The sequence below is a fragment of the Ochotona princeps genome, chromosome 13, assembly GCF_030435755.1.
Source record: "Ochotona princeps isolate mOchPri1 chromosome 13, mOchPri1.hap1, whole genome shotgun sequence".
Lineage (NCBI taxonomy): Eukaryota > Metazoa > Chordata > Mammalia > Lagomorpha > Ochotonidae > Ochotona > Ochotona princeps.
The window spans coordinates 45,448,227-45,476,127 of record NC_080844.1 but is presented as its reverse complement, the minus strand read 5'-3'; the positions used below and the strand labels follow the sequence as shown (position 1 = coordinate 45,476,127).

Below are 27,901 nucleotides of genomic sequence, written 5' to 3'. Positions count from 1 at the left end.
AGCAGTCAAGTACATGATAGCTGGTTCAGTAGAAGGAAACTATTGGTGATAGCACTTTTATTTTATTTTTCTTTTTATCTAAGCATGTATTTGTTTTTATTTGAAATGCAGAACCAGAGAATGACATAGAGAGGCCTTCTATTCATTGATTCAGTCAGCTGCAATGGTCAGATATGGGTTGGTTCGAAGTCGAGAGCTTCTCCCAAGTCTCCCATATGGATACAAGGACCCAAGGACTTGAGCCATCCTCTGCTGCTTTGCTAGGCCATAAGCAGGGACCTGATTAGAAGTGGATCAGCTGGGACTTGAACTTGTGCCTGTGTATGATGCCAGTGCAGCGAGTGGATGTTTAACATGCAGTGCCACAGTGCTGGCCCCACACTTCTATTAAAGGAGAAACTGAATTGAACACAGAAGAAATCAGTAGGTCCTGAACTAAAATTAGTTGACTACAGTTTCAGAGACAAAAGGTTGCTGTTGAGTCCAAGGACAGCCTGGAGTTGTAGAACACTTGTGTGCTTGTGATGTTTATGTCCTGTCTGCAGTGTAAACAGTAATTTTAGTGGTGAAATTCAAGTTCAAAGCCCAGGTCCTAGCCATAGCATCTTCATGGGTTAGCCATTAAGTGTACAATTCCAGTCAGTTCCAGATGAAGGGACTCTAGAGGAGTTTTCTGCTTACGAACAGATTGAACATTGGCCCTTCCCCATTGCATCTTGATTTAAAGATTTGTTTAAATCCACGGTTCTGCTGGGCTATAAAGAGAATGACTGCTTTATAGGTCAGTCTGGGGGGACTGAAATTGTGTTGAAACTGTGCTGTGCTTGCTCCCAGCACAGGTTTTTCTCTGGGCCTAATGGTTCGTGGACGCGTTGTATCTACAGTGTTGATGGTATTTTTCCTTCCACAGACAACACTACAAACTGATGAAGTAAAGAATGTGCCTTGTGGGACAAGGTAAGCTTGCTGCTTGTTGATTTCCTATTAGCTCAGGAAGAGTGTCTGCTTCTCAAGCTGTGATGATTACATAGGCAACTTTCAAATCAGCATGAAACCAAGCCAGAGCATGACTGCTCTGAGCATTGTTAGAGCAAAGACCCACCCAGCTCTAAAATAGGAGATTCCCATTTTAATAACCATGAGATTCTTTCTGAAAACTATGGAATTTGAGAGCCAACAGACCTTACTTTGTATATCAGCATCAACTTTATTATCAAGAGCAGTTTTAAGTAATAAAATTGAGGAGAAAATACAGAGTTCTCATAGACCCTTTGTCTTTACTGACTTTTCTAAGGTTAGTTTCCTCAGGTAAAAATTGAGTAATGTAAGACCTGTCTTATACATTTCCCGTCATGGTTCAGAATAATACAGATAAAGTGGTAAGACTAGCACATAGCCCAAAACATGTGTTTAATAAAGTAGTTTAGCATTTTGCCATCCCGCCTTCTCATCTGTAGAATTAAGTGCCATTGAATTTAGTTTTGGATACGGTAAATGTGAAATGAGACCAGACAAAAGTTCCCTACACTTTGCTACTGTTCTAAAGACCTCACTTTGAAATTGCTGACCTGCAGAGGTTTACAAAGAAAATGACAAGCAAAGCCCAAGTTATTTCTCAGATATAATCTCTACATTGAATTGGATCAAAAAAAGAATGTGAAATTAGAAATATTTTTAAATGACCTAAAATATTAACGATATAAGCCCCCCAAATAGTTTGATATCTATAGAGGGACAGACATGGCTTTTTTAAAGGAGACAAATTCAGTGTTTGGAATTAATATAATATATTTGAGTATCAGTTTCTGCTTAGATCTGTCTATATCTCTCCTTTGTGGTTCTCTTTAGTGGCTCACACTTTTTCCCTGTCGTTTTTAGCGGTGGAGTCATGATCTACATAGACCGAATAGAAGTGGTTAATATGTTAGCTCCTTATGCAGGTATGTTAGCCATCATTTATATTATTTATAGTTATAACCAAATTATTTGTAACTGAAAGATTCTTTGGAAAATAGAGAAGTACTTGTGAGGTTTATGTAAAAAATAATCATAAGGGGCCCGATGCAATGGCTCAGTGGCTAAATCCTCACTTTGAAAAATTCCAGAATCCCATATGTACATTGGTGTGTTCTGGCAGCTCCGTTTCGCAGGACCTGTAGCTCCCTGCTTGTGGCCTGGGAAACCAGTTGAGGATGGCCCAAAGCCTTGAGATCCTGCACCCGCATGGGAGACCTGGAGGAAGCTACTGACTCCTGGCCCCCGATTGACTCAGCTCCAGCTGTTGCAGCCACTTGGGGAGTGAACCAGCAGATGGGAGATCTTTCTCCTTATTTCTCTTTCCCTCTGTAAATCTGCCTTTCCAATAAACATTAATCTTTAAAAAACATAAGAACATTCTGTTTCAAAGAAATGGAGACAGAAATAGGCCACAAATTACAGATGACAGACTGTCCAACCACATGGTTTTTTTTTCTCTGAGGTTAATGTTTGTAAGAACCAGACAGTCATGATTATTTCTGGAAGGAGATAGTAGCAATTTATATAGTCAGGATGAGATAATTTACTGTGTGCTAAAATATCTAACAGTTCCTTGGGTCACAGTGATTTGTCACAGGAATCTTTTTTGATTGTTGTTTGTTACAACTTGCAAAGTAATCTGTCCCCAGGAAAGCATTTTCTTTCTCTTTTTTTAAGGTTTATTTTTATTGGAAAGGCAGATTTACAGAGAGGAGAGTCAGGAAGATCTTCCATTTGCCAAAAGTCAGTCGCTTCTTCCAGGTCTCCCATGCAGGTGCAGGGTTCCGAGGTCCTGGGCCATCCTCGACTGCTTTCTCAAACCACAGGCAGGGAGCTGGATGGGAAGTGGAGCAGCCAGCACATGAACTGGCACCCATGTGGGATCCCGTTGCTTGCAAGAGGAAGATTGAGTTGAGCCATTGTGCCGGGCCTGTGAGGAAAACATTTTCTTGGTAAAAGATGAACACCCACACATCTAATATGGGTACTATTCAAATAAAAATCTAGGCGCACTGTAGAAAGATAAGCAACTTTATCTTTGCCTTCCCTTAAAAAAAAAAAAAAACTGGCATGACTTATATGTACAAGATTCTGAGGTTGGCAGAACAGTTTTGTGTTTTTGTTTGTTTTTGAGATTTGAAAAAGAAAAAGCCAACGTCCTGGCTCAACAGGCTCTACCTGCAAACCATGGCATCCCCTATGGACACTGGTTTGTATCCTTGGAACCCTGCATCCACGTAGGAGACCCAGAAGAAGCTCTGGCCATTGTGGCCATTGGGGCAGTGTACCAGCGGACTGAAGATCTTTTATCTCTCAGTCTTTTCTCTGTAACTCTGCCTTTCAAATAAGAATAAGTAAATCTTAAAAGAAATTAATTATTTTTATCTGAAAGGCAGTGTTACATAAAGTGAAAAACAGATCTTGCGTCTGTTGCTTCACTCTGCAAATGGCCACCAATGGCTAGAGCTGGGCTAGTTTGACACCAAGAGCCAGGAGCTTCTTTTGGGTATTCCATGTGAGTGCAGGGCCCAAACACTTGAGCAGTACTCCACTGCTTTTTTCCCAGGCACATTATCAGGAAGCTGGATTGGAAGTGGAAGCAGCTGGGACTTAAACTGGCGCCCATATGAGATTCCAGTGCTGCTTGGTGGAGACTTAACTTGCTACACCATGGCGCTGGCCCCAGCAAAACAGTTTTAGAAGATGAGGTTATACCCTTTGCTTTCAAGGAGTTTTGCTTAAGAAGCTGTGATAAAGGTTAAAAAATGTATGTTGAGATGTGAGATTATGCTACATTTCACCACTGGTATGGGCATAGACAGAAAATTTCAGAGCAGAGAACAGATCTGTTGCTGTTACAAGAGTTTGGATCATGTTCTTCAGAAATTAAGTGTTAGCCTCATCTTTTTTTTTTAATGAACTTTTGCTAGTTAGATTGGGATGTATTATGATTGGAAATAGATGAAGGGAAGGCAGTGATGGGTCTCCAGCCAGAGAGAAATAGGAGACTGTGAAATCACCAATTCATTTGGAAAATGGTCAAAAGGGTGATTTAGTTTTTATTAATGACTTGTTCATCAGTTTTGATTTAGAAATCTAGTTGCATCTAATACGTGTATGGGAAGGCCACGAAAGCAAATTATTGGGTCTAAAGAGAAACAGAAAGGAGGTTTTAGTTGATAGAGCATAGTTTTCGACAAGGTTTAGTATGTACCTTTTGAAACATTTCTAAGTACACAGTGGTAAGATTTCCAGGAGAGGATGTGTATTATATGCTGATGTGTGTAATTACCTGACATAATTCCTTCCCCTTCTAAGCTGGTGTCTTTTTAGTCTTTAAAAATATGGTCTTTTGGTCGATGCCTAGCCTCCTGCGTGAGGAACTGGCCCCGGCCCCAGCGCGCTGGTGATCAAATAAAGCCTCTTGCTTTTGCATCAAAAAAAAAAAAAAAAAGGTCTTTTGCAGCTGCTCCTTTCATTTATTTTCGCTGTTCCTTAAAGAGTTCCCTCCCACTTAGCTAAACTTTGGATTTATAGTATTTGCCTCTGCTTTCTGCCTCTCAGTTCATCTTCTCAAAGATGCAAAAACACAAATTTCCTTTGACAGTTTCTTAGTCTCTAAAATATGTGTTCTCTCGTTAGTAAGGAAATTGAGGTTTATCTATTAGACCCGGAAATGCAAGGGTGCCTGAGAAATTGAGCACAAAGAATACATCAAAAATTAGTGTTATATTCTGTGTGTTTGTAATGTGTATAACATGATGGACTTCAAAAAAGTTAATTGAAAATAGAAATTAAGTGAGAAGTTTATTTTGGTGTCAAAAATATTGAAATTCATTAATAATTTTTTCATAATATGCATTTTCTATGAGCTTTTTGAAGACTTTTGGTCTATCATTCTGACATTTCCCTTGACTGAATTTAAAGATACCTGAGTCATTGTTGGATGAAACAAACATGGGTTTACCTCTCCTTCAGTGTTTGATATCGTGAGAAACTACACTGCAGATTATGATAAGACCTTAATCTTCAATAAAATCCACCATGAGCTGAACCAGTTTTGCAGCGCCCACACACTACAAGAAGTTTACATTGAACTGTTTGGTAAGTGACATCCTGTTGGATACCTTGGTGAACTCATACATTGATGCTATAATAATATACCTTGTGTTATTTGCCATTTCTGTTGCGTTTCTAATAAAGGAATGGTTGAGATTAGAAAAGCTTCATTTATTCACTGTATTAACTTAATGGCATTAATTTTGTTACTGATTAATAGATCATTTGAGGCTAGTCAATAATTTGCGTTTAGCTCCCTAGACCCATCCCTCCCTCCATAATTTGTAGGAGGATTAAACAGTTATATTTACGACATTAATATTCATGAGTAGAATTTATTTTGGTCAAAAATCAAAAAGTGAAATTTTTTTTTAAAGATTTATTTATTTTTATTACAAAGCCAGATACACAGAGAGGAGGAGAGGCAGAGAGGAAGATCTTCCATCCAATGTTTCACTCCCCAAGTGAGCCGCAACGGCCGATGCTGCGCCAGTCCAAAGCTGGGAACCAGGAACCTCTTCCAGGTCTCCCACGCAGGTGCAGGGTCCCAAGGCTTTGGGCCATCCTCGACTGCTTTCCCAGGCCACAAGCAGGGAGCTGGATGGGAAGTGGAGCTGCCGGGATTAGAACCAGTGCCGATATGGGATCCCGGGGTGTTCAAGAGGAGGACTTTAGCTGCTAGGCCACGCCGCCAGGCCCCAAAAAGTGAAATCTTAAGGTGAAGTCTCAAGGAAGCCAAACACAGGTTTCCCAGAGTCCTTTTAGAGTGGAGTCAACATAGGTTGATTGCAAATTCTCCCAGTAACAAGTTGCAGCAAGAAACACAGGGGAAGTGTTGTCCCCTGGGGAAGCTCATTAAAGATTCAGGGCCATGTGTTTTTGTTGGGGACTGGTCCTTTATGTTCCCTCTGCTAGCCCATCCCTAAATTCTGGTCTTCCAGAAGAAGCAGATGTTCACCATGAACCATAATATTTGTGTAGACAGTTTAGGCATAGTGAGCTACTTGTATCAGTTCTGGAAATGATGGAAACCCTCCCAAATCCAACCTCCCGGCTGCCAATGAACACTTAGACCTTTTAGCATAAGGAATGTAATTTCAGGTCTGCTATGTGAACTCTGCTGCAGAAATTACTTTTCTGTTGTGATAGTGAAAGTTCTGACCAGGGAATGGGTTGTTGTTGTTGATTGCTTATAGAATTCTGTCTTGTGAAAATTTTGTTGAATTTCTTAGAGGGAATCAGAGATGGTCCATAAATTTAAAATATGCCTATATATATGTGTATATATATATGATTGAGAGCCACTGCAGTGGCATATGAAGAAACTGGTAAGTCAGTCCTGATTTGTCACATCTCTGGCCATTTTAATAGTGGAGGAAGAAGAAGATTCATGAGTTACAAGGCCACATGAAGTGACAACATTGTACTGTATATTGTATGTGTGCTTCAGACTTTGCTATGAGCTTTTCTTTTTTTTTTTTTTCTGTTTTTCTATTTTTAAATCCAAAACTGTATGTAAAGCTAAGGTGTGGAAATGAAATTTAGTTTACTTGGGAATTTAAATAAATATGGACTTGAGAAAAATTTGCTTTTTTATGAGAATCAGAATATGTGTTAGTAGCTGTGGATTAAGCAGGAGACTTAGTTTATCTATGGAGTATGTTTATTCTATACAGTAAATAATTTTTTAGTAAATCTTATTTAAATTACCCAATAAAGAAGTTTATCCAAAATTAAGTTTAATAATAAGCTTATTGGATAAGCAGACTAGTTGTGTCATCTTCTTTCTTAATTTTTTGATTAGATAATCACAGTTGTCTTCTGCACAAAAGGAAAGTACATATATGAAGCAGGTTAAGCTCTGTAAAAGAATAGTACCGCGGACACTTTCAGACTAATGATTAGGTTATTAGGTCATGCCCTTTATTTTGGCATTAATACAGTGTGAGAAAAATGGAGTATCCTAGGATCTCTTGTTCTTGGCTTCAAAAACAGATCAAATCGATGAAAACCTGAAGCAAGCTCTACAGAAAGATTTAAACGTTATGGCCCCTGGTCTCACTATACAGGTAAGTACTTTGCCAAGGGCAGCTGTCTGAGAATTTTGAGGGCTTGAAGTTTATTCTTTCCATCATCGGATTGTTTATTCAGCAGTTATTTAATTGAAGTGCTATGGTAATTTATAGAATATTTTTCTCATTTTGGCCTTATATTTCTACCAAAATAAAATAGTCTGTAGCTTATCAGTAGTGACATTTTCTTGTGACCCCTTAGGGAAAAGCGATGAACTGATGCTCATTTCCCCCTGTGTGAGTCAGTGAGTCAGCTTTGCCTTCAGCTTATGAAGAAAGGATTGAGGTCTAAGAGTTGAGCCATAATTCTCAATAGAATAGATCTCACGAAGTTTCAGTTGACGTTCACAGGATGCTTTTTACTGTAAGAATAAGACCATTTCAAGCCTGGGAGGATTGCAAATTTGTTGAGATTGTAAGTAGGTCTGGAAAAGTTCTTTGAATTTATGTGAGAGAGGGAATTGTGAACTGACTATTTCAGTGGGTGGGATAGTCTGAGTAAAAACCAGGTGAATATAGTAGTGGGCCTGGTGGTATCATGTGGAAAATAGAATGGCATGAGTTTATACGCTTTTCTGAATCACCATGTTTTCAGATTTGGGATTGAGATCTATTGATGATTTGTAAAAGCAGTTTTAATGGTCATGGCCAATGTTTTAAACAAAATGGAATAGAATAGGAAAAAGAATGGTATGTAGTGAGATTTAGTATTCTGTGAAACTTTTGTTCATTTTACCTAAGTATATGAGGATGGTATTTATTTTGGATGTCAGATGAATTTGATTCTTACTGGGTGTGTGGTCAATGCTTTTTGAAAACCACATGCTGTGTAGTCCTTGAAAAGTGCTAATACTATTCTTTTGTCCTATCTCAGAAACTTTGATAGATGAGTTGTTGATTGTTATGGTGAATATTTCTCCGTCTAAAGATAAAGGAGCTTCCTTTGTGTGTGTGTGTGTATGTGTGTGTGTTTGGTCATGGCACTGTTTTACGTGTGTTCTTTCCTTTAGCCTCATTCATGCTGTGTCATTTATCAGACAGATATGAGAGGAAACTGCTAAAGTTGAGAGGTCATTTGAAATGTCAAAAGTAATTTTGTAGAATCTTCTTGCTAGTATCTGGAATGGTTATTTAATGTTGAAGATGATGACTGTGACTGGCAGAGATTGTTGGATTCTTCCTATATTCTTTCTTGGAGCTCTCACTCATTTTAATAGCTTGATAGTAGAATTCCGTACCAACAATTTAGTCATTTCTCTGTCCCGATATTTTGCTGTTAGTAGACAATAGTGTAATGAAGAATCATGATCCATGCCCTTCTTTGTACAAATTCTCTCAAAATATTGTACATGTTTATGTTTTTACCATCAGACTGTGAAAATACTTGTTTCCTCATAGTCTTACAAGCTGTGGGACCAGTCACATCTGGTTATTTTTGCATATGGGTAGGAATGAAGTTATGCAAGTGTCATCTTTGATTTTCATTTCCTTGATTAGCAGTGAGGTTGAGCAGTTCTGAGAATTTTATTGTTTGTATATGCTCTCATCTGTTAGTTGTCTGTTCATAAGCTTTACCAATTTATCTGTTGGATTTTTATTTTTCTTCCTACCTGATTCATTGTCATTCTGTATAGATGTTTTGGATATTTTTATACAAATAGGCACGTTACATGTTATAAGAAAAACATATTAGAGGAATGAAGAACAAAGTGAAATTCACCAATGATTTATGATAGAGGGATAACATACATATTTGATTTCAGAAAAATTTTTTTAAAGATTTATTTTATTTGAAAGGTAGAGTGAGAGAAGGAGAGGGCTTCCATCCACTGGTCTACTACTCCCCAAAATGACTGCGGTGGCCGGAGCTGAGCCAATTCAAAGCTAAGAACTAGGAGTTTCTTCTGGGTCAGTGCAGGGCTCTAAGGACTTGAACCATCTTCTGCTGCTTCCCCAGACCATAAGCAGGGAGCTGGATCAGAAGTGGAGCAGCCAGAATGTGAGCTGGTACCCGTGTGGAATGCTGCTTACTATGCCACAGTGCTGGACTCTTAAGGATTTTTTAATTAAAAAGTTATTTTGTGCTTCTTTTATGTTAAGGTTAAAATGACTCATAGCCAGTTTGTTAATTAAAGGTAATAGTATGGTTCTTTTGGGGTGAGTTCCATCCATATTGAAAGTCATCTGTTCTATGTCTGTTGTATAGTGAAATCTGGCATTTCTCACAAATTTTGGTTCTGAATTGTAACTTCTGCAAATCTCGATCAGATTCTTCCTTATGTTCCTTGCATGCCTTACCTTCAATGCGTGATGAATTTTTCTTCCCTTCTACTGTAATCTTCATTTTTAGCTACAATAGTCTGAAAAATTATCTGCATATTTGACTGTTTCCTTTCACGTGTGCAGTGCCATGTTGCTTTAAGTATTTTAAAGTTTCCGTCTAGGTAAGGATGCAAGATGTTTGATTAATAAAAACAAAAGCATTTGATAGGGACTGGCATTGTGGCACAGCAGGTAAAACCACTACTTCACAAGGGCGCTAGTTCATGTGCCAGCTGCTCTACTTTTGTCCAGCTCCCTGCTAACAGCCTGAGAAGAACAGTGGAAGATGTCTCAAGTATTTGGGCTGCTGTTGTCCACATGTTGACCCAGATGCAGCTCCTGGTTCCTGCCTATGGGCTGGCCACCCCTGACTTGGCCTTTGTGGACATCTGGGGAGTAACCCAGTGAGTAAAAGGTCAATCTGTCTCTTTCTCTGTCTGTAGCTCTGGCTTTCAAACAAATCACCAAATCTTTTTTTTTCTTAAGATGTATTTATTATTTTGTTATTGGAAAGGCAGATATACAGAGAGGAAGATCCTCCGTCTGATGCTTCACTCCCCAAGTGGCCGCAATGACTGGAGCTGAGCCAATCTGAAGCCAGGAGCCAGTAGCTCCTCCAGGTCTCCCACACGGGTGCAGGGTCCCAAGGCTTTGGGCCATCCTCGACTGCTTTCCCAGGCCACAAGCAGAGAGCTGGATGGCAAGCTGGGCCGCTGGGATTAGAACCAGCGCCCATATGGGATGCCGGCGCGTTCGAGGCGAGGATCTTAACCACCACGCTACCGCGCTGAGCCCAAATCTTTTTAAAAATAAAATAAGCTTTTGCCAGATCAAGTCCTTGATGTAGGGAAGTCTGCCAGGAGAAAATAGCAGTTCTTACGTAGATAATCCCAGTGATGTCAGCACACCATGATTAGGGACACAGGGTCTCCGGAATAACTTCTGCAAAGACAGACTTTGTTCCATTGAGATCTCAGGGAGAAAGAATGTAAGTTATTGATTGGTATTTTTTTCCTTTCAGCCTTTGGACTAAATATGTACGGTTAGAGTGACTGATAACAGTTTTAGCAAATGATAACATTTATTCATTACATACTATATGAAATTACATGTTCTCAGCTTGGTTTTTGGTTCTTTGTCTTGGATTGCTTTCAGACTTTACAATGAAGATTTATTTATTTTATTACAAAGTCAGATATACAGAGAGGAGAGACAGAGAGGAAGATCTTCCATCCGATGTTTCACTTCCCAAGTGAGCCGCAACGGGCCGGTGCGCGCCGATCTGAAGCCGGGACCAGGAACCTCTTCCGGGTCTCCCACATGGGTGCAGTGTCCCAATGCCTTGGGCCCTCCTCAACTGATTTCCCAGGCCACAAGCAGGGAGCTGGATGGGAAGTGGAGCTGCCGGGATTAGAACCGGCGCCCATATGGGATCCCAGGGCGTTAAAGGCGAGGACTTTAGCCACTAGGCCACGTCGCCGGGCCCTTTACAATGAAAGTTTTTGAGCTTAGCCTTCCTTTTTTTTCTTTGCCTTACAAGTTTGCAAGGAAAGTGAAAATATTGAACTAATGAGTTTTGTAAGACATTGTTTAAGAAAGAACCTTTTTACCGAAGCTTATTTCGTCAGAGGGTAGAGTGATTTTTTTTCCTGTAGTTGGGCATTTAAGCAAGCGGGGAAGCAGCTTATCTGATTCTCAGTGTGATTGTGGGAAAACAGATTTTGTTGTGGTATCTCCACATATACCTGTGGATAGCTACATTATAGTTGTTATTTCATTGGTATCATTTGAGGGATTCTTATAGAAAATTTTAGTTTGAAGATTTGTTTTTCAAATATGCTTTGGTATTTTCACTTTTATTTTTTAGGCTGTGCGTGTTACAAAGCCCAAAATCCCAGAAGCCATAAGAAGAAATTTTGAGTTAATGTGAGTAATATGCATGGGGTACCAGTATTTCTGTGTAGGCTAGGGCTCTCCTAAAGCACCAACGTAGAGGAAGCAAGGATAATGTACTCTGGGTGGGATGTGCTCTGTAAGTCTGTCGTGTGTGTTTTTATTTAGTGATAATGCCTGTTCTTGTGTCTGAATTCTCACTGGCCTCTTACTGCCTTTCTCTTATGGACATTGTAGAGACAGTTTCAAGGGGTAAAGATACATTTTGCTGTAGAACCTTTCTGGAAAGCTCAGGAACAATAATTTGTTCATGAATAGTATCTTGAATTAAGTAGTAATAGAGGAGAGAAAGTCTTAGATTCCAAAGGTTGATGAGAATGCCTGTCTCTTGTTACTGTGTTGTAATGGTAAGAACAGACACTTTGTGGTATGAAGTTCAGGTTTCCATTGTATATATAAATGTATTAAAAATAGAACTGAATCTTTGTGACTTGCCTTTGGGGAAGGAGGTCTTGCTTGAGTTGACTACTGATGGTTTTCTCTTGTATATGTCCAGTACTGGCTTGACGTGAGAAGTGACTTGCTTCACATATTGGTTTCTATGTGTTTTAGATGGTATCTAAGTAAGGGAAATAGGTACTGTGTTTGAAATGGCAGTACTAATCTGTGTTGAAGAATTACGCTACAAAAATAACTGCAGAAGTCATGAAAACAATAAATACATAAATGCCAGGGGTCCAAGGAGGAGTACTATTGGTTGGTAGGATGATATGATGCGGAGTCTTTTTACTCCCAAGTCCCTATGTGTATAGTGCATAATTTTGTTTTCCCTTTTGAGTTGTAGAAAAGGAACTCATTTCTTTGAAGCTGTATGATATGTCAGACTAGGGAAATCATGAGTTTGTGCCAATTATAGGAAAAAGCACAGCCTGGGAAACCTTCAGCTTTAAATGTCATCACTGCTGCTGGTGGGAAAATTACTCTTTTTTTTTAATTCTGTTATCAAATAACTCAGGATGTTCAGAATATCATTTCATATCTTCATGAATGTTAGCAAAGGATGGGGGCTTTGGGAGGACATGTCATGTATTGGAGTTAGTATTAGAAAATTCTGGATTTTTAAACTCTAATAGACTGCAAGAATTCCAAAATTAAAAGTCACCCTGGGATTGTCCAGTCTAGCCTCCCATCTGATGGGAATCTGATTTTTAAACTCTTTGTGCCATTTGGTTATTTAATGACCACTTACACATTCAGTGAAGTCAATTGGCCAAGCTGATTCCATTATTAGTGCACATCCTTAAGAACTTTGTTTTTATGTTGAACCCTGCTTCACTGGTAACTAACAGGTAGCTTTATGTTCTGTACAACAGCACCACACAACCTGGGCATGGACCTGAGGCGAGAAGGTGCTGAACTCCAGCCTCAGTTGGCTTGGCCACCCAGACCCCATCTGCCGTTAGGGGGGGGGCCTTTTTCTGAATAACACAGGGATGCTGTTTGACCTATCAGGAGGCCTAAGGGCAAAAGGAGACATTTATAACCTCATCCAGGACCCAGGCCTTACAGTTAGAAGGAAAAAAGCCTGAAATTCAAATGTACTGAATTTTTTTTTTCTTCCTCTGAGTGATTTGAGTCAAATTGTTTTACTCTTTCAACCTCAGAGCCACTATAAGTAAAATCAAGTATGTAATCCCTCTCTTATGCATCCTAATAAATAAGAAAGATTCCTGCTGAAAAATGACCTTCCAGCCTACCGCAGGATCATATTTATGACCATGCCTGCCTACTAAAACAACCATTTCTAAGTTTATCGTGTTTTGTTTTTCAGGGAAGCTGAGAAGACAAAACTTCTTATAGCTGCACAGAAGCAAAAAGTTGTGGAGAAAGAAGCTGAGACTGAGAGGAAAAAGGCCATTATAGGTACTTGGATTTCTTTCTGAAATGAATGTGCTGAAGGATGTAATTAGGAGCTTGTCGTGTTTTTGTCAGTTTCATATTGAATATTGATGAGAACTTAAATAAGATTCCATCATAGGTAGTATAGAATTCTGGGAACTCCATTGTACATTCAAATGTCCTAACGCCTTTAAAATAGACTGCCATTGTGGCCACAGGGTAAGCTACTGCTTGCAGTGCTGACCCTCCTCTCTGTGGAATGCTTGTTCAAACCTTGGCTGCTGTACTTCCAATCTGCTTTCATGCTGCTGTGCCAGGAGCCAGGAACTTCCACCAGGTCTCCCACACAGGTACAGGGTACCAAGGCTTTGGGCTGCCCTCAACTACTTTTCCAGGCCACAGACAGGGAGCTGGATTGGAAGTGGATCCTCAGGGACACAAACCAGTGCCCATATGGGATGCTGTGCTTGGATGTGAGGGATTAGCTAGTTGGACTATTGTGTTGGCCACTGTATTAGACTTTCATCTTAGATGCCCAGGTGATACTGAAAGTTCAAGATGCTTTTTATTAAAAAATTCATATATATAGACATGTGCAGAGGATAGTACAATTAAGGCTTAACATTTTGCCATATCTTTAAAATCATTTAAAAAAAATACATCTTTTTGAAATCTACTTTGTGCCCTTCCCTAGTTTTTTTCTTGACCTTCTAATAGGTTCTGTTCTGAAATTTATGTTTTTTCTACTCTTTAACACTTTTATTGTAAGTATGTAATAAACATTTTGTAGAATTGATTTACCTAATTATGCCTGGCGGCGTGGCCTCGCAGCTAAAGTCCTCACCTTGAAGGTGCCGGCATCCCATATGGGCGCTGGTTCTAATCCCGGCAGCTCCACTTCCCTTCCGGCTCCCTGCTTGTGGCCTGGGAAAGCAGGAGAGGACGGCCCAAAGCTTTGGGACCCTGCACCCACATGGGAGACCCGTAAGAAGTTCCTGGTTCCCAGCTTGGGATCAGCACAGCACTGGCCATTGCGGCTCACTTGGGGAGTGAATCATCGGACAGAAGCTCTTCCTCTCTGTCTCTCCTCCTCTCTGTGCATCTGACTTCATAATAAAAAATAAATAAATCTTTAAAAAAAAAAAGAATTGATTTACCTAATTAAAACTGCAAAAGTGGTACCTACTTAATTTTTTGCTAATAGTTTGAGTTTCAATTAGATTGATACATCTAGATCTAGTTCTATTTTTTAAAAAATATTTAGCTTATTTTTTATTGGAAAGGCAAATTTACAAAAAGATCTTCCATCTGTTGGTTTATTCCCCAAGTGACCACAATGGATGGAGCTGAGCTACCTGATCCAAAGGCAGGAGCCAGGAGCTTCTTCTGAGTCTCCCACAAGGATGCAAGGTCCCAAGGCTTTGGCCATCCTCTACTATTTTCCCAGGCCACACGCAGGGAACTTGCGGAAGTAGTGCAGCGGGGATGGGAACCCGGCGGATCCAAGGCAAGGACTTTAGTCACTAGGCCGTAGTTCATTTTTTAAACTATTTATTTTTTAAATTAGAGATCCAGAGAGAGTTCCTGTCTAGTATTTCACTTCCAAGATGTCTACAAGTGACTGAACCTGGGCTGAGACCAAAGTCATGAACTCTGTCTAGCTTCCCGCATGAGTGGTAGAAACCTACTAGTTTGAGCCATCACCACTGCCTCTAGTTGATGCTAAGCTAGAATGAGGAACAGAGCCAAGAACCAATTAGACACGTCCCTAATGTGGGACACAGGTGCCTTAACCACTATCCTAGGTGCTCACTCTCCCACTTCATTTTTAACTGATGTGTATTTTTTTGTGTGAGTAGACTTGTTTATTCTGGTGTATTACCAATGAAGAGTTAGGTAGTTTGTAGTTTCTTCTTACTACAAACTGTTGCAATAATAATGTCCTTTTTTGTTTCTTCTTGGCACAAACATGGAAGAGTTGACCTAAGTAGTAGTGTTCATGTGAGTCAATATTTTGTCATCAACTTTTTGTTCCTGAGCTATAGTGCTATGAGTATAGAAGTTGAGAATGAGTGTTTAAGAGATCCCAATAGGATTTTGTTTAGAAGTTCTTACAGTGTTTTAAAACACTAATTTTATAAGTTTATCGGAGGTTATATTTTTATGTTTTTTCATAGCATTTTTTCCTAGTAATTTTTTTTTTGTTAGAGTTTGTTACATTGATTCCTGGTAGAGTGATAGGAAGACAAAGTATTTTCCCACAAGTGATTTGAGAGGCACTGCTCTAGAATACATGCCTTGAAGTAGACTTCCTCAGTAAGGGGAATGCATAGCTTCATGTTTAGCATTGTGGAAGATTGCTGTCTAAAGCGAGTCTTCCGTTTTATCCTTCCTTCAACATGAGAGTTCCAGTTTCTGCACATTGTCTGCAACCATTGGAATCATACTTTAAAAAAATGTTATGCCACTTTGGTGTTAGACATGGTACCGTATGAGTTCAAATTGAATTTCCTGTAGTATTAGAGTTGAATGTTATATATTGCTTATTCAGTTTCTGTTTGTGGATTGCTTGTTGCTTATCCTTATTTGCCCTTTTGCTTTCTGAGTTGATTCATAAAGAGTTTTTATATGTTTCTCTTAGACACTTACCTCATATTTAGCCATTGCAAATATTCAGTTTTGGCTTGTCTTTGAACTTCATGATATCCTCAAAGTTTGTATATATTTGGTTTTGCTGTGAGTCAAGGGACCCTCACCCCTTGTGGAAGACTAAGAAGCTCCTGGCTCCTGCCTTTGGATCAGCTAGCTCATCTGCAGCCGTTACGGCCACTTGGGGAGTCTTTACCTTTAGTGCTTTTGTGTCTTTTTAATTTTTAAATTTTATTTTAGTGTTTGTTATAAAGGTAAGGGGTTGCAGACTCATGTGGGCCTTCAATTAGGATGAAGAGAGTGGGAAGGGAGGGAGGGAGGTGAGAACAATGTTTCCATTTTCCCTACTGGGTCCTTGGGGAAGTTCAAAGGGTGTTACTTAAGTGGTCTTACTGTTCTGAGAAGTTGTTGGCTTCTTACACTGGAGGTGAGAAGTTCTTTCTAAGGCCTGTTGCTTGTCCTTGTGTCCCTCAGTGTTCCCACAGACCTAAGTCCTTGTTGTAGAGCCTGGCTTGGGGTATTGTTCAGCTGTCCTGTCTATCTTGATGAGGTACTCAAAGTCTTCTATTGGCATAGGTGAGCCGACTGTCTTTCACATTCATTTAGGTATGCCTCCATTCTTGCACAAGGGTCAGCAACTGAGATGGCCCAGTCCTGCAGTATGTACTCAAGGTCAGACCACATGTCCATGTGATTCTCCCTGAGGCTGGGCTTCAAGTGCACTGATTGTATCGGGGAGCCCCCTAAAAAGTTTCATTTGCGATGTCCTCAGGCCTTGCTTCCGTGTGCACCAGCCTTTGCAGGATCAGGCTTAGTCTGGTCCCCAGTATTAGCCAATGCAGTGGGTACAGTGGCCTGGTCAGACAGCTCTCAACCTTGGCTGTCATGTGGACTGGCAGGTGCTGAAGCTTAGCTTAGCCCATCTGGCCCCCAAACCTATCTTATGCACACTGGCAGGGACCTAGTTGTGGTGACCCTTATTATACCCTACTCCCCCCTCCCCTAACACCCAGCAGGGGCATCCCCAAGGATGCCCTACCATTCCCATTCCTACCCAGTTCTTATGTGTGCTGGCGGTGCTATGGCCAAGCCCCATGTGGCCCACTCTGAGTCCCAGCTCTCACCAGCAGATGTGCAGGCCTAGCCTGGCCTGGTCCAACCCCAACCCCAGCTCTTGCATGCACTGGCAGGTGCTGGTGCTGTGGCCTAGTCTGGGCACCCCAAATAATTCCTACCATTCCTCCCCCAAACATGGCTCTCACGAGCACTGACAGGAGCCATAGCTATCCTGGTCCAGTCCAGTCTGAGCCCTGACTTTTATGGGCACAGGTGGATGCTTTGGCCTGACCTAGGGAGGCCCTCCGAACCCTCCCCTTCTAATTCACCATCTGAAAACTGTTTGTGGAATTCCCCAGAAATCAGAAATCATTTTATGTATATCAAAGAAGTCCTCAGTGGCACCCATTCTTTTTTTTTTTTTTTAAGATTTATTTATTTTTATTGCCAAGTCAGATATACAGAGAGGAAGGTCTTCCATCTGATGATTCACTCCTCAAGTGAGCGCAACGGCCAGTGCTGTGCAGATCCGAAGCCAGGAACCAGCAACTTCCTCCAGGTCTCCCATGTGGATGCAGGATCCCAAGGCATTGTCCTGGACTGCTTTCCCAGGCCACAAGCATGGAGCTGGATGGGAAGTGGAGCCGCCGGGATAAGAACTGGCACCCATATGGGATGCCAGTGCGTGCAAGGCGAGGAGTTTAACCACTACGCTATCGCGCCGGACCCAAGATTTATTTATTTATTTTGTTTTTTATTGCAAAGTCAGATATACAGAGAGGAGAAGAGACAGAGAGGAAAATCTTCTGTCCAATGATACACTCCCCAAGTTACCACAACGGCCGGTGCTGTGCAGATTTGAAGCCAGGAGCCAAGAACTTCCTCCAGGTCTCCCATGTGGATGCAGGATCCCAAGGCTTTGGGCCGTCCTCTCCTGCTTTCCCAGGCCACAAGCTGGGAGCTGGATGGGAAGTGGGACTGCCGGGATTAGAACCAGTGCCCATATGGGATGCCGGCATGTTCAAGGCAAGGACTTTAGCTGCTAGGCCACCACAGGGGGCCCAGTGACCCCGTTCCGATCCACACCCAGGCCCCTGGCTAGCTTGTGCCTGTGGTGCTGCTGCAGGAACTTCATGCCCTGTCCCCCCAAATCTTCAAAAAAAGAAGCAATGGAATAGACAACTATGCTGACCCACATGTTTAATTTGTACAGAGTTTGCATTAACTAGGCTCAGAATACCTGCAAGCTATTGGCTGCTTTTCTGCCAGAATTGTAACTCCTGCCTTGGTATAAGGCAGCCTAGGCAGTTGCCTGCAGCTAGGGACCTTTCCTATCTTGTTTGAAAACTTTTTTCTCTACCCCAAAGAAATACTTTTTTGTTAAAGATTTATTTATTTGTTCATTTTTTTGAAAGTGAGATGTACAGAGAGGAGGAGTGAGAGAGAAAGATCTTGCTTCCAGTGATTCACTCCCCAAGTGGCTGCCATGGCCACAGCTGAGCCAATCCAAAGCCAGGAACCTGGAGCCTCTTCTGGGTCTCCCACACAGGTGCAGGGTGGGTCCCAAGGCTTTGAGCCATCTTCAACTGCCCTCCCAGGCCACAAGCAGGGAGCTGAGTGAAAAGTGGGGCCACCAGGATTAGAACCAACATGCCCATTTGAGATCCTAGCACATGAAAGACAAGGACTTCAGCCACTAGGCTACTGCACCTGACTCCACAGTAATACTTTCATTCTGAAAGTTTTGCTTTCATATTTAGATTTTTAACCTATTTAGACTTTATTTTCATATCTAGTGTGACATAAGGATTCAGTTTTATTTTTTCAAAATAGCAATTGGTTGTCATGGACTACTCATTGAACAGGTCATCATTTTCTCTACTTATTTCTAATGTCACATCTGTCAAATAGTAAGATAACTATATGATTTATTCAGTTGGTAGGATCTCTCTCTTTTTTTTTTTTTTGCCTATCCTCCAAAATTACATGATTTAGAATAGCTTCTGTGCAGGTCTTGTTATCTGGGAGAGTTAATTTCTCCATAAGTTTATTCCTCTTAAATATTCATAATTATTTTTAAATTTTTTTCTGCATTATTTTAGTCTCTCACCATCTAGCTTTAAGAGCCAATTCTTCCACTTCTGCAAAAAAAAAATGTGTTTTGTGTTACTAAATTGTTTTTGCTCTTTCTGGGATAAACCCACTTGTTCATTATGTAGATTAAATATATTTCTCTATGATTTTTGGTAATGTCTCTAGAGTTTCTACTTTTGTTTTTATAAGTAACAATAGCTTATAATTTTCTTACACTTTTTTTTAGTGTGGCTAAGCACTGTCAGATAGGCTGAAGAGAATGTCTTCATTTGCTATGTTTTGGAATATTATCTCTGTAGTTCTGGTGGAACTCACTTGTCAAAATCTTGGACAAGCTGGTTTTAGTTCTTTTCTGTTGACTTATTCTTTGTGGTAAAATGTGTTTGACTTAATTTCTGTATTGAATATAGGTCTTTTATATCAATCTTGCTGATTATTTTTATAGAGCATTTTCTATTCCATCTGTTATTTAAAATTTAGAGACATAAATTCTTAGTATTCTCAGGATTTTCAGTAATGTTTACTGTATTTGTATGCCCCCTTTTCATTTCTGTTATTGTTTATTTCTTCCCATTGGCTGGGTGAACTCTTCCAGAGATCTTTCTTATTTTATTTATCTCTTCAGAGGGGCTCTTGGTTTTATTTTTGTTGATTATAACCTCAGCTATATTATTTGTCATTTATTTTTATTTTCTTCCTTCTTTGAATTTCTCATTGGTTCTTTTCTAACTTCTTGAGTTGGATACTTAATATGTTACCTTTTAGTCTTTTCTAATGGAAGAAAAGCATGTATTTCCATTGTAATTTCTTCATCTCATGAAATATTACAAATATGTTTTAAGATTCTTGGCTCAGTGAGTTTTTGAGGAGGTGTGATTTTATTGTTGATTTCCAGTGTTGCTACATTGTAATAAAAAAAAATAAGATCTTTTGTGTGAATTCTTAAATGTTTGTTGGAATGTGCTTTGTGGCCTAGCTATACTTTGATCCTTTTATGGTAAATGTCTTGTATGTATTTGAAATGATTCAGTGTGTTTTCTCTATTTGTTGGGTGTAGTTTCTGTATATATCCATTAGGACAGACTTAGTGTGGTGTTTATGTCTTCTGTGTTCTTCTAATTTCTGCCCTCTTTAGCTATTACCAGTAAAGGTATATTAAAATCCCTGCTATGAATATGGATTTGTTGACTTATAATTTTTTTTTCCTAAATTTTGGGGCTATTTCATTAAGAGCATTCAGGTTCAGGATTCTTGTACCTGTTTATCCTTAAACTTTTTTTTTTTTTTTTTTTTTTTTTGGTATAAGATCTGTTTTTTCCAATGATAATATGGCTGTGCCAGATTTCTCTTGGTTACTTGTTTTCTTGGTGTATCTTTTTCCATCCTTTTACTTTCAACTTTTCTGTCATTATGTTTTAGGTCTGTCTCTTGTAAACAGCATATAGCTGGATTTTATTAACTTATCCCATGTGAGAATCTGTCTTTTAACTGGTGAGTTTAGTCTTTTTATATTTATTGTGGTTACTGCTATATTTATACCTGTTTGCATTGTTTAATTATGTGCAATTTAATATGGTTTTTTTTCCTCTGCCGCTTTTTCTCTTCAGTTCTAATTAGTATGATTTTATTCTTTTCATCCTTTTATTTGGTTGGAAGTTTGACATTCTGTTTCTAGAATATATAACTAGTGATTACCTGAGAAGTGATAACAAGGATACCTGACTTGACAAAATCTGAAATTAACAAATCTATTTTCTTCTTGAATGACATCTTGAAATACTTTAGCTCATTGCACTTCGATGTTTTATATTATCGTTGCCCTGTGTCTTAATTTCACATTGTTTTATCTTCCCATTGATTATTGATGTTTTTAGTAAACATTTCTTCTTTATTTAGAAGTAGTAAGTAATTTTTTCCTCACTGCTTCTGACATGATTTTTTTCTCTGGTAGTTTTTTCAGTAAACGCTAGGGAGTAGAAAACTTCTTCATTCCTTTTGTTTGAAATGGTTTGATTATATTCCCAAATGGTTCTTTTTCCTACAGTCTACACCATATTAAGCTTATTTTTCCTTAGCCATTTTGGCAGCGTTATTTCATTTTCGTTTGGCCTCTTGTACTGTTCTATTTATTGACAGTATGCTATCAGCGTAATTGTTTCGAGTAATCAGTTTTTATTGTTTGTTTTGTTTGCTTTAAAAATGTTTCTGCGTTTGGATGTTCTTCATTTTCTCTGTGATGTATCTAGGTAGAAAAAAGTTTGCTTCTCACTGGGCTGGTAGATGGGATTTCTCTTGTCCCCCTTTGGCTAGAATTACTGCCTTCTGGAGGTCTTGGTTCTAACGTCTTAAGGCCTTTTCTGGTTCCACAGCAACAGTAACCCAAGTCCCTCTCCCAGTCTTGTCTAATAACCACTCCAGAGCTGCCACCATACAGACTCTCAGCTCTCCATTTACTTACATTACTTCAAGATCTTTAATTCTTTCTTATGAGCTCAGTCATGCTTTAAAAAACAAATCTATTGTGTTCTATCTAGCATTTTTAAGGTGCTAGTTGGAAAATGTTTCTCCTAGCCTTTTCTACCATTTTTGTAGAACTGAAAGTTTGGTCAGTTCTTTCATTGGTTTATTACCACATACTAATTAGAATTAGAGTGTAGTGTTGAATGGCATTCCTATGGTGATCCCTCTTTGTTGAGGCAAGATTCTTTGGGATCCAACTGCAGACTCCAGATCCCTCACTTTTTATTGAGGTTTCATTCCAAGTTTCTCCTTAAGTTTCAAGTCTAGTTGCCCCTGGTAGTGTATTTAATGGGGAAGTGGGTAGATGTGCCCTGGATTCGTTGGTAGAGAATTCTAGAAAGAAAAAAAAAACTGCTAGAAATTATCTTTGTGATATGCCTTTTCTCTCCTAGCAGCTCCCCCTGGCAGATAAGCAGTTCTTCTGATGTGCAGATGCCTTGTACAAAACGATCTAGTACTTGCATGTTACATACATATCCTCATGTAAACTTTAAGTCATCTCTAAATCACCTATGAAACCTAATACAGTGTAAATGTTACGGAAATATCTACACCACATTGTATTGGGAATAATTACCAGGAAAAGGTCTGTATGTTCAGTACAGATGCAGGATTTTTTTGTGAATATTTTTCAAGCCACTGTTGTTAAACTGTTCTTGTGGATGCAGAGGACTGACTTCAGGAGGGAGAATTAAAAATATTGTTTAAGAATTACAGTGACTGCATTTAAAGTATGATTGAAGTCTTTCTAATTCTGTCCTGGATCTTTTGGTTAGGCCATAGATTTACTAAGAAATGTTTAATTTCCCCTGTATATATTCACCTTCTGCAACTCCCGACGTTCTCACATTCTCAGCACAGTTGAATTGTGCTGCTGCTTTCTGTTGTACCTTCTGCGGCTTTCCACATGCCCGTTTCTTAATAACAGGGATCCTAACTGTGATAAAACTAAGTTTAGATATTTCACTCAAGACAGAGGTCTTCAGTCTCTGTTTTTTGTTTGTTTTTTCCTGTTGGCTGGCTCTGTATCACCTCTGTTGCGCTTTCTCTTTTTGTTGCTTCCTGGCCTGTCTTAGACCATTGTTCCTTTAAGATTCCTCTGAAAAGGACTTCCTTGATTTAAATTACCTGTCTTCTTTCTTTCTCTTGTCATGTTGTATCATTGTCCCATTTATGTTGCTGTTTTTGTTCTTTAATGCTTTCATAAAGTATTTTTCCTGTATTATCTTGTGTATTGTAATATTGCCCCATGAAGCACTGGAACTGTTAAACTCCTGGACTATACGTCACCTGTTAGAAATCTGGTTTTGCCAAAATAGAACAATGAAGTAGGAAATAAATTTCTTTTTTTCCCTTTCTTTGAGTTGTTTAAAGCCTAGGTAGATAAGATGTCAGGTGCTGCTGATTCCAGTTGGCTCTGGAGCTGGAGAAATGTTTCTGAGTGTATCTTTTGTTGCATAATTATAGAAGCAGAGAAGATTGCACAGGTGGCAAAAATTCGCTTTCAGCAGAAGGTGATGGAGAAAGAAACTGAAAAGCGCATTTCCGAAATTGAAGGTACATTAGGGAAGGGATGTTACTTGGACTTTCTGGAACTGCCTTTCTGCTCACAGGTTGGATTCTTGCTTGTAGACGGAATAATCACATCTAGGGGAAGCAGTTGACATAATATGGACAAATTTTTTCAAAGATTTTAAACTTAAATTTGGGCCTTTTGGCTCAAAATATGAGAATTATATTGAACTGCTTCCTTTCTTTCTGTGTTAATAGGGCCCAGGTTAAGTTTGAAAGCCATATGGATAGTACATTAAATAGACTAGAACTTTCATGTCTGATCCTGTTTTGCTTGAATCCTGGAGCCCTGGTGAAGTGTGAGGCCTCAGGTGCTGGGAAGGGTGGAAGAGGAAGGAGCAGCTCAAGAGTAGGAAACATGTAGTCTCAGACCAGCCGGGAGTCACTCAACAGTGGAAAGAATACTCCTATTTGAGAAAGAGCTGGCTAGGGACTGGGATTTGAAAAATACTAGTGTTCCTGTAAACTATTAAAGTGAAGTAAACAGTCAAAATATTGGGCAGTAGAGACCGCTGAGGGAATGGATCGGAAACTTTGCTTTGTGTTAAATACCGTGACTGTTTTATTTGCCAGATGCTGCATTCCTTGCTCGAGAGAAGGCAAAAGCTGATGCTGAGTATTATGCTGCACACAAATATGCCACCTCGAACAAGGTGACTGGCTTTCTGTGCCACTTTCCTTCTGGTACAGTTTGGGGTGTTTCTTCTTCCTTTCAGGAATTCTTATATGATAGAGGTGGCTTTATCCATTGTCAAACAAGGGCAGTGACCAGTACAACCTGCTGTTGAATACCATGCATTCACTGGATTGGGGCAACTTTGCTCCTGGTTCCTCATGAAAGTGAGGGATTTGGACAAAGGCAGACGCATGTGAATGCACACACACAGGTCAGATGCCATAAACCCATTCATTTGTGCTGCTGTATAAGGGCTTAGTAATCAGTGACGTTGAAGGTCTTCTCCTGAAATGACAAGAATGGCAGGAAAAAAGTTAAGTTCTTTTAGAATTGCTGTCCAGACAAGGTAGCTTTTTTTCATTGAAGTTAAGCCTGTAGAACACTGTGAGGATGAGCTGTTTTTTTCATCATTGAAGACTATCTCATGTGTTGGGACATTTTATATCATTGGCCCTTGCCGCCTAACTTTGACTAGTGCTTACTACCAGTTGCTTTAACAGCCGTATTCATATGCATGCCTATTTCCAGATGTCCCCAATTGAGTGTTTCTTGGTTGTGGATTTTTTTCAAAAAATGGATTCACAGATGACTGATTATAGGATATCATCCCAGGTCCTTTCTTTGAAGTTCTGCCACTCTGAATGCATTGATCTTTGTACCCTCAAGAACAGCAGAAATTGCAGGTTGAATTCAGCTAGCTGAAATGAGGAGTATACAAAAGTACTTTACACACCCTCAGTCACTGTAGAAATATTAGTATCAATAGTAATCATTCCCTAAATAACCTATTTCCCCAGGCCTTTTACTATGAATAGATTCTGCTTTGGGGCAATAGCTGGCTGAAAGACTTTAAATCAAAAACATGAACTGTTACTGTGATTGCCACACACCAAAGAGGATGGGTCTTTGGCCATCATGCAGAGATGAGCTGTGAATCTCACTCAGGAGAGCAGTAAGAGAAATGGGTGTTAGGAAAGTGGGGGAGAGGGAGAGAAAGATATGATTTTTGCACTGAAGTGTCCTGATGCCTGGCTCCTGTTTGCTTCACACAGCACAAACTGACCCCGGAATACCTGGAGCTCAAAAAGTATGAGGCCATCGCTTCTAACAGTAAGATCTACTTTGGAAGCAACATCCCTAGCATGTTTGTGGACTCCTCTTGTGGTTTGAAATACTCAGATGTTAGAACTGGAAGAGAAAGCTCGCTCCCTACAAAGGAGGCTCTTGAACCCTCTGGAGAGAGCTCCATCCAAAACAAGGAGAGCACAGGTTGATGCAAGAGGCAGAAATGTTCTCCCATATCAAGATGTGGCCCAAGGGATTAAGTGGGAACAATGGTAATGTGGACTCTTAAAGATTTTGCAAAGAGTTTGTGTTCCCTCTATTCTGCTTCTCCTGTGATAGTCCTGGTTTGTCAGCTGATTATAGGAGAGAGCCAGCTGTCTGGCTCTCAAAGTCTTTTCAGCTGTAATCTTATCACGTATCCTGTACGTGTTCCTTTTCAAACTGGTACTCATGAATAAGGGAAAGTCTGATGCTAAGATACTGCCTGCACTGGAATGTTAAACACTAAATATATAACAAGCTGTGTTTTTCTAAGCTGAGATCTATTGAATAATGTTTACATTGGTCTCCTGGGGAAGTGAGTGCTCAACCAGTCAAGATATGCACAGCCAGAGAGAAGATGGCCAGGATCTGGTAAGTTAGAGAAGACGGACTCTGCCTGGGACCCAAGCTCCGACTTTGGGATATGGTGCCAGCATTCACCCACGTGATGGTTACCCAGGCCACTCAGATTCCCCAGGAAATGATCTTCCACTTGAGCAATCATTTACTTGAGATGATTTGTACCTTCTTGTTTTTCTACATTGGTTTAGTGGCCTGCTAGGGACATGTGCTTTGCACCTAACCAGAGATTGTTTGTAGATTTTTAACTGCTAGTTTATTGCATTAGTAGGCTCAGAGATAAAGAGGGCGGGCTTGGCTTGAAGTTTGGGTGAGATGCAACCTTTAACCAAGAGCTCTGAGGCCCTTCTGTTCCCTCTACTGGGTGATGCCTGTCAGTGTGACTGTCCAGGTCACGTGTGATTAAGGGGTCTGATTTTTAACCACAGACAACTCCTTATATGTCACCTCTCAACTCTGGCCAAGACTGGGACAGGGTTTTTACCGGAAGTAGAAACAGTATAAAAGTCCGGGCCATTTACTGCACAGTATTGTATCCTTGCAGGAAGTTTTTATGTTTGAAACTGGATCTAGAGTGCATTCATTTGCTCCAGAACTTCTGTCAAAAGAGCAAATCGTCCAGCTGCCATGGTTCCTAGCTCACTGAAGCTCACATGGTGTGGATCAAGCAACAGTCTAGAAAGCATCTTTGCACATCTTTCTCTCTTCTCCTGACCCTGAGATGCTGAAATCAAAGTTGTTTCTTCAACTTTCATATTCCCTAGGAGACCAAGATTCCACTAATTTCCTGGGCAAGCAGTGGATCTGATTTTCCATGGGAGGATGACAGTTAACCTGTGGCTGTAGGGAAATTTATCTCGTCTGGACCTTTGTTTCCTTCCAATTAGCTTTCCTGGGACAGCGTGCTGCGTAACGAGGGCTAAGCTTGTTCCACTTCTTAAGACACCTCTTGTATTCTGTGTTGAAGCCAGATAAGAAAAGTCCTGGGACCACTTCCAGAAACCTCTCAGCTGTCAATCCTGATGTTCTTATGACAGCCTAATGGGTTGTGCCAAAAACTTTATTGGAACAGGAAAGCCCAAATTTTTAGTGGGTCTTTTCCTTAGGCCTTATACTATAGAGGCATTTGTACTAAGGAGAAAATCACTTTTGTTTTTACTCTTTAATTCTATGAAGTCTCTTTGAATGAATTTTGTGTTTTTAAACTCTCCTTAAAAGAACTTTTGCATTATAAGAAACTTAACCTGTCATTGTTACTGCAGATAAATACTGGTTGTTGTGGGAAATCTGGATCGTTGACCCCTGTGCTTTCATTGGCAGAGAAGTTTCCTATTCACATGAGCAAAAGTCAGTTGCCCCAATGGATGGTTGTGGGTGCTGCTGGCAGCCAGGAGCCCTTGAGACAGGATTAAGAACAGAAAAATGCTATTGAGAAAGGAAACACTTCCTGCTTACACTCCCTGTGAGCTCTGCTTCCTGGGCCCCCCAGTGAACTCTTGAGTCTAGCCATCCCTCAGGGATGTTCATTTGGGCAAATATACACTGTAATCTTGGTCAAACTTTATATGTGAAATGCTACCTTTTTTTAAAATAAGAAACTAAATAAAATTATTTTACTATCAGTGATTTGTGTGTGTTTTTCCCTCATCTATCTAAATTCTTTTCTCATAACAGGCTTTCTTGCTCATTTCAATCATACAGTGCATTTACTGAAAGGTTTTCAAGAGTGCTGCCTTCTTGCTATGAGACTCTGAATACCGAGGTTTCTACCGGTTTCCCAACTCCTAGAACTGAGCAAGGGATGTTCTGATTCTTTGGCGACAGTGAAGAGGGAGAACAGCGTCCTGCCTGTTGAGGTCTTAACCTCCCATCCCAGCTACAAGCTAAAATGCTTTTTGCACCGAAGAAGGGAAGGGCAGCCGTGCTGGTGGAACAAGAACAGTTTCAGGAACTGAAGCCAGTTTTAGGGCCCAGCACGGTAGCCTGATGGCCAAAGTCCTCACCTTACATGCCCTGGGATCCTATATGGGCGCCAGTTCATGTCCTGCCCGTCCCACTTTCCATCTAGCTCCATGCTTGTGGCCTGGGAGGGCAGTTGAAGACATCCTAAAGCCACGTGACCCTGCACCCAGAAGAGGCTCCTGGCTCCTGGCTATGGATCGGCTCAGCTCTGCCTGTTGTGACCACTTGGGGAGTGAATCAATGGATGAAAGATATTTGTTTCTCCTCCTCTCTGTATATCTGACCTTCCAATAAAAAGAAAATAATTTTTAAAATATTTAAATAAATTTCTAAAAACAGAAACACAATACTGTGGTATAACAGATGTTAATGGCAGTCCCAGAGCCAGGACTCTTCCCAAGCTCTCTACATGGCTTCCAGGGAA

At 40.1% G+C, this 27,901-nt stretch overlaps 2 protein-coding genes across 7 annotated transcripts in view; both read left to right on the top strand.

Annotated features, from left to right (window-relative positions):
- ERLIN1 (ER lipid raft associated 1) overlaps nucleotides 1-25,428 on the top strand; it is a 31,479-nt gene extending 6,051 nt beyond the window's left edge. For 2 of the 3 annotated variants that reach the window (XM_058671186.1, XM_058671185.1), the window contains 9 exons: nucleotides 911-957; nucleotides 1,879-1,940; nucleotides 4,996-5,121; nucleotides 7,072-7,145; nucleotides 11,338-11,396; nucleotides 13,195-13,286; nucleotides 23,049-23,138; nucleotides 23,727-23,806; nucleotides 24,882-25,428. In XM_058671186.1, the coding sequence (XP_058527169.1) occupies nucleotides 1,889-1,940; nucleotides 4,996-5,121; nucleotides 7,072-7,145; nucleotides 11,338-11,396; nucleotides 13,195-13,286; nucleotides 23,049-23,138; nucleotides 23,727-23,806; nucleotides 24,882-25,103 (795 nt within the window). In that variant the 5' untranslated portion in view covers nucleotides 911-957; nucleotides 1,879-1,888 and the 3' untranslated portion in view covers nucleotides 25,104-25,428. Of the gene's footprint in view, nucleotides 1-910; nucleotides 958-1,878; nucleotides 1,941-4,995; nucleotides 5,122-7,071; nucleotides 7,146-11,337; nucleotides 11,397-13,194; nucleotides 13,287-23,048; nucleotides 23,139-23,726; nucleotides 23,807-24,626; nucleotides 24,782-24,881 lie in introns of all 3 variants that reach the window. The other variant, XR_009246465.1, reaches the window with a different exon arrangement.
- The window catches only part of CPN1 (carboxypeptidase N subunit 1), a 71,421-nt gene continuing 68,918 nt past the window's right edge, over nucleotides 25,399-27,901 (top strand). For 2 of the 4 annotated variants that reach the window (XM_058671180.1, XM_058671178.1), the window contains exon 1: nucleotides 25,484-25,527. The gene's annotated coding sequence lies outside the window, so the exon portion shown is untranslated. Of the gene's footprint in view, nucleotides 25,528-27,901 lie in introns of all 4 variants that reach the window. The other 2 variants (XM_058671177.1, XM_058671181.1) reach the window with 2 other exon arrangements.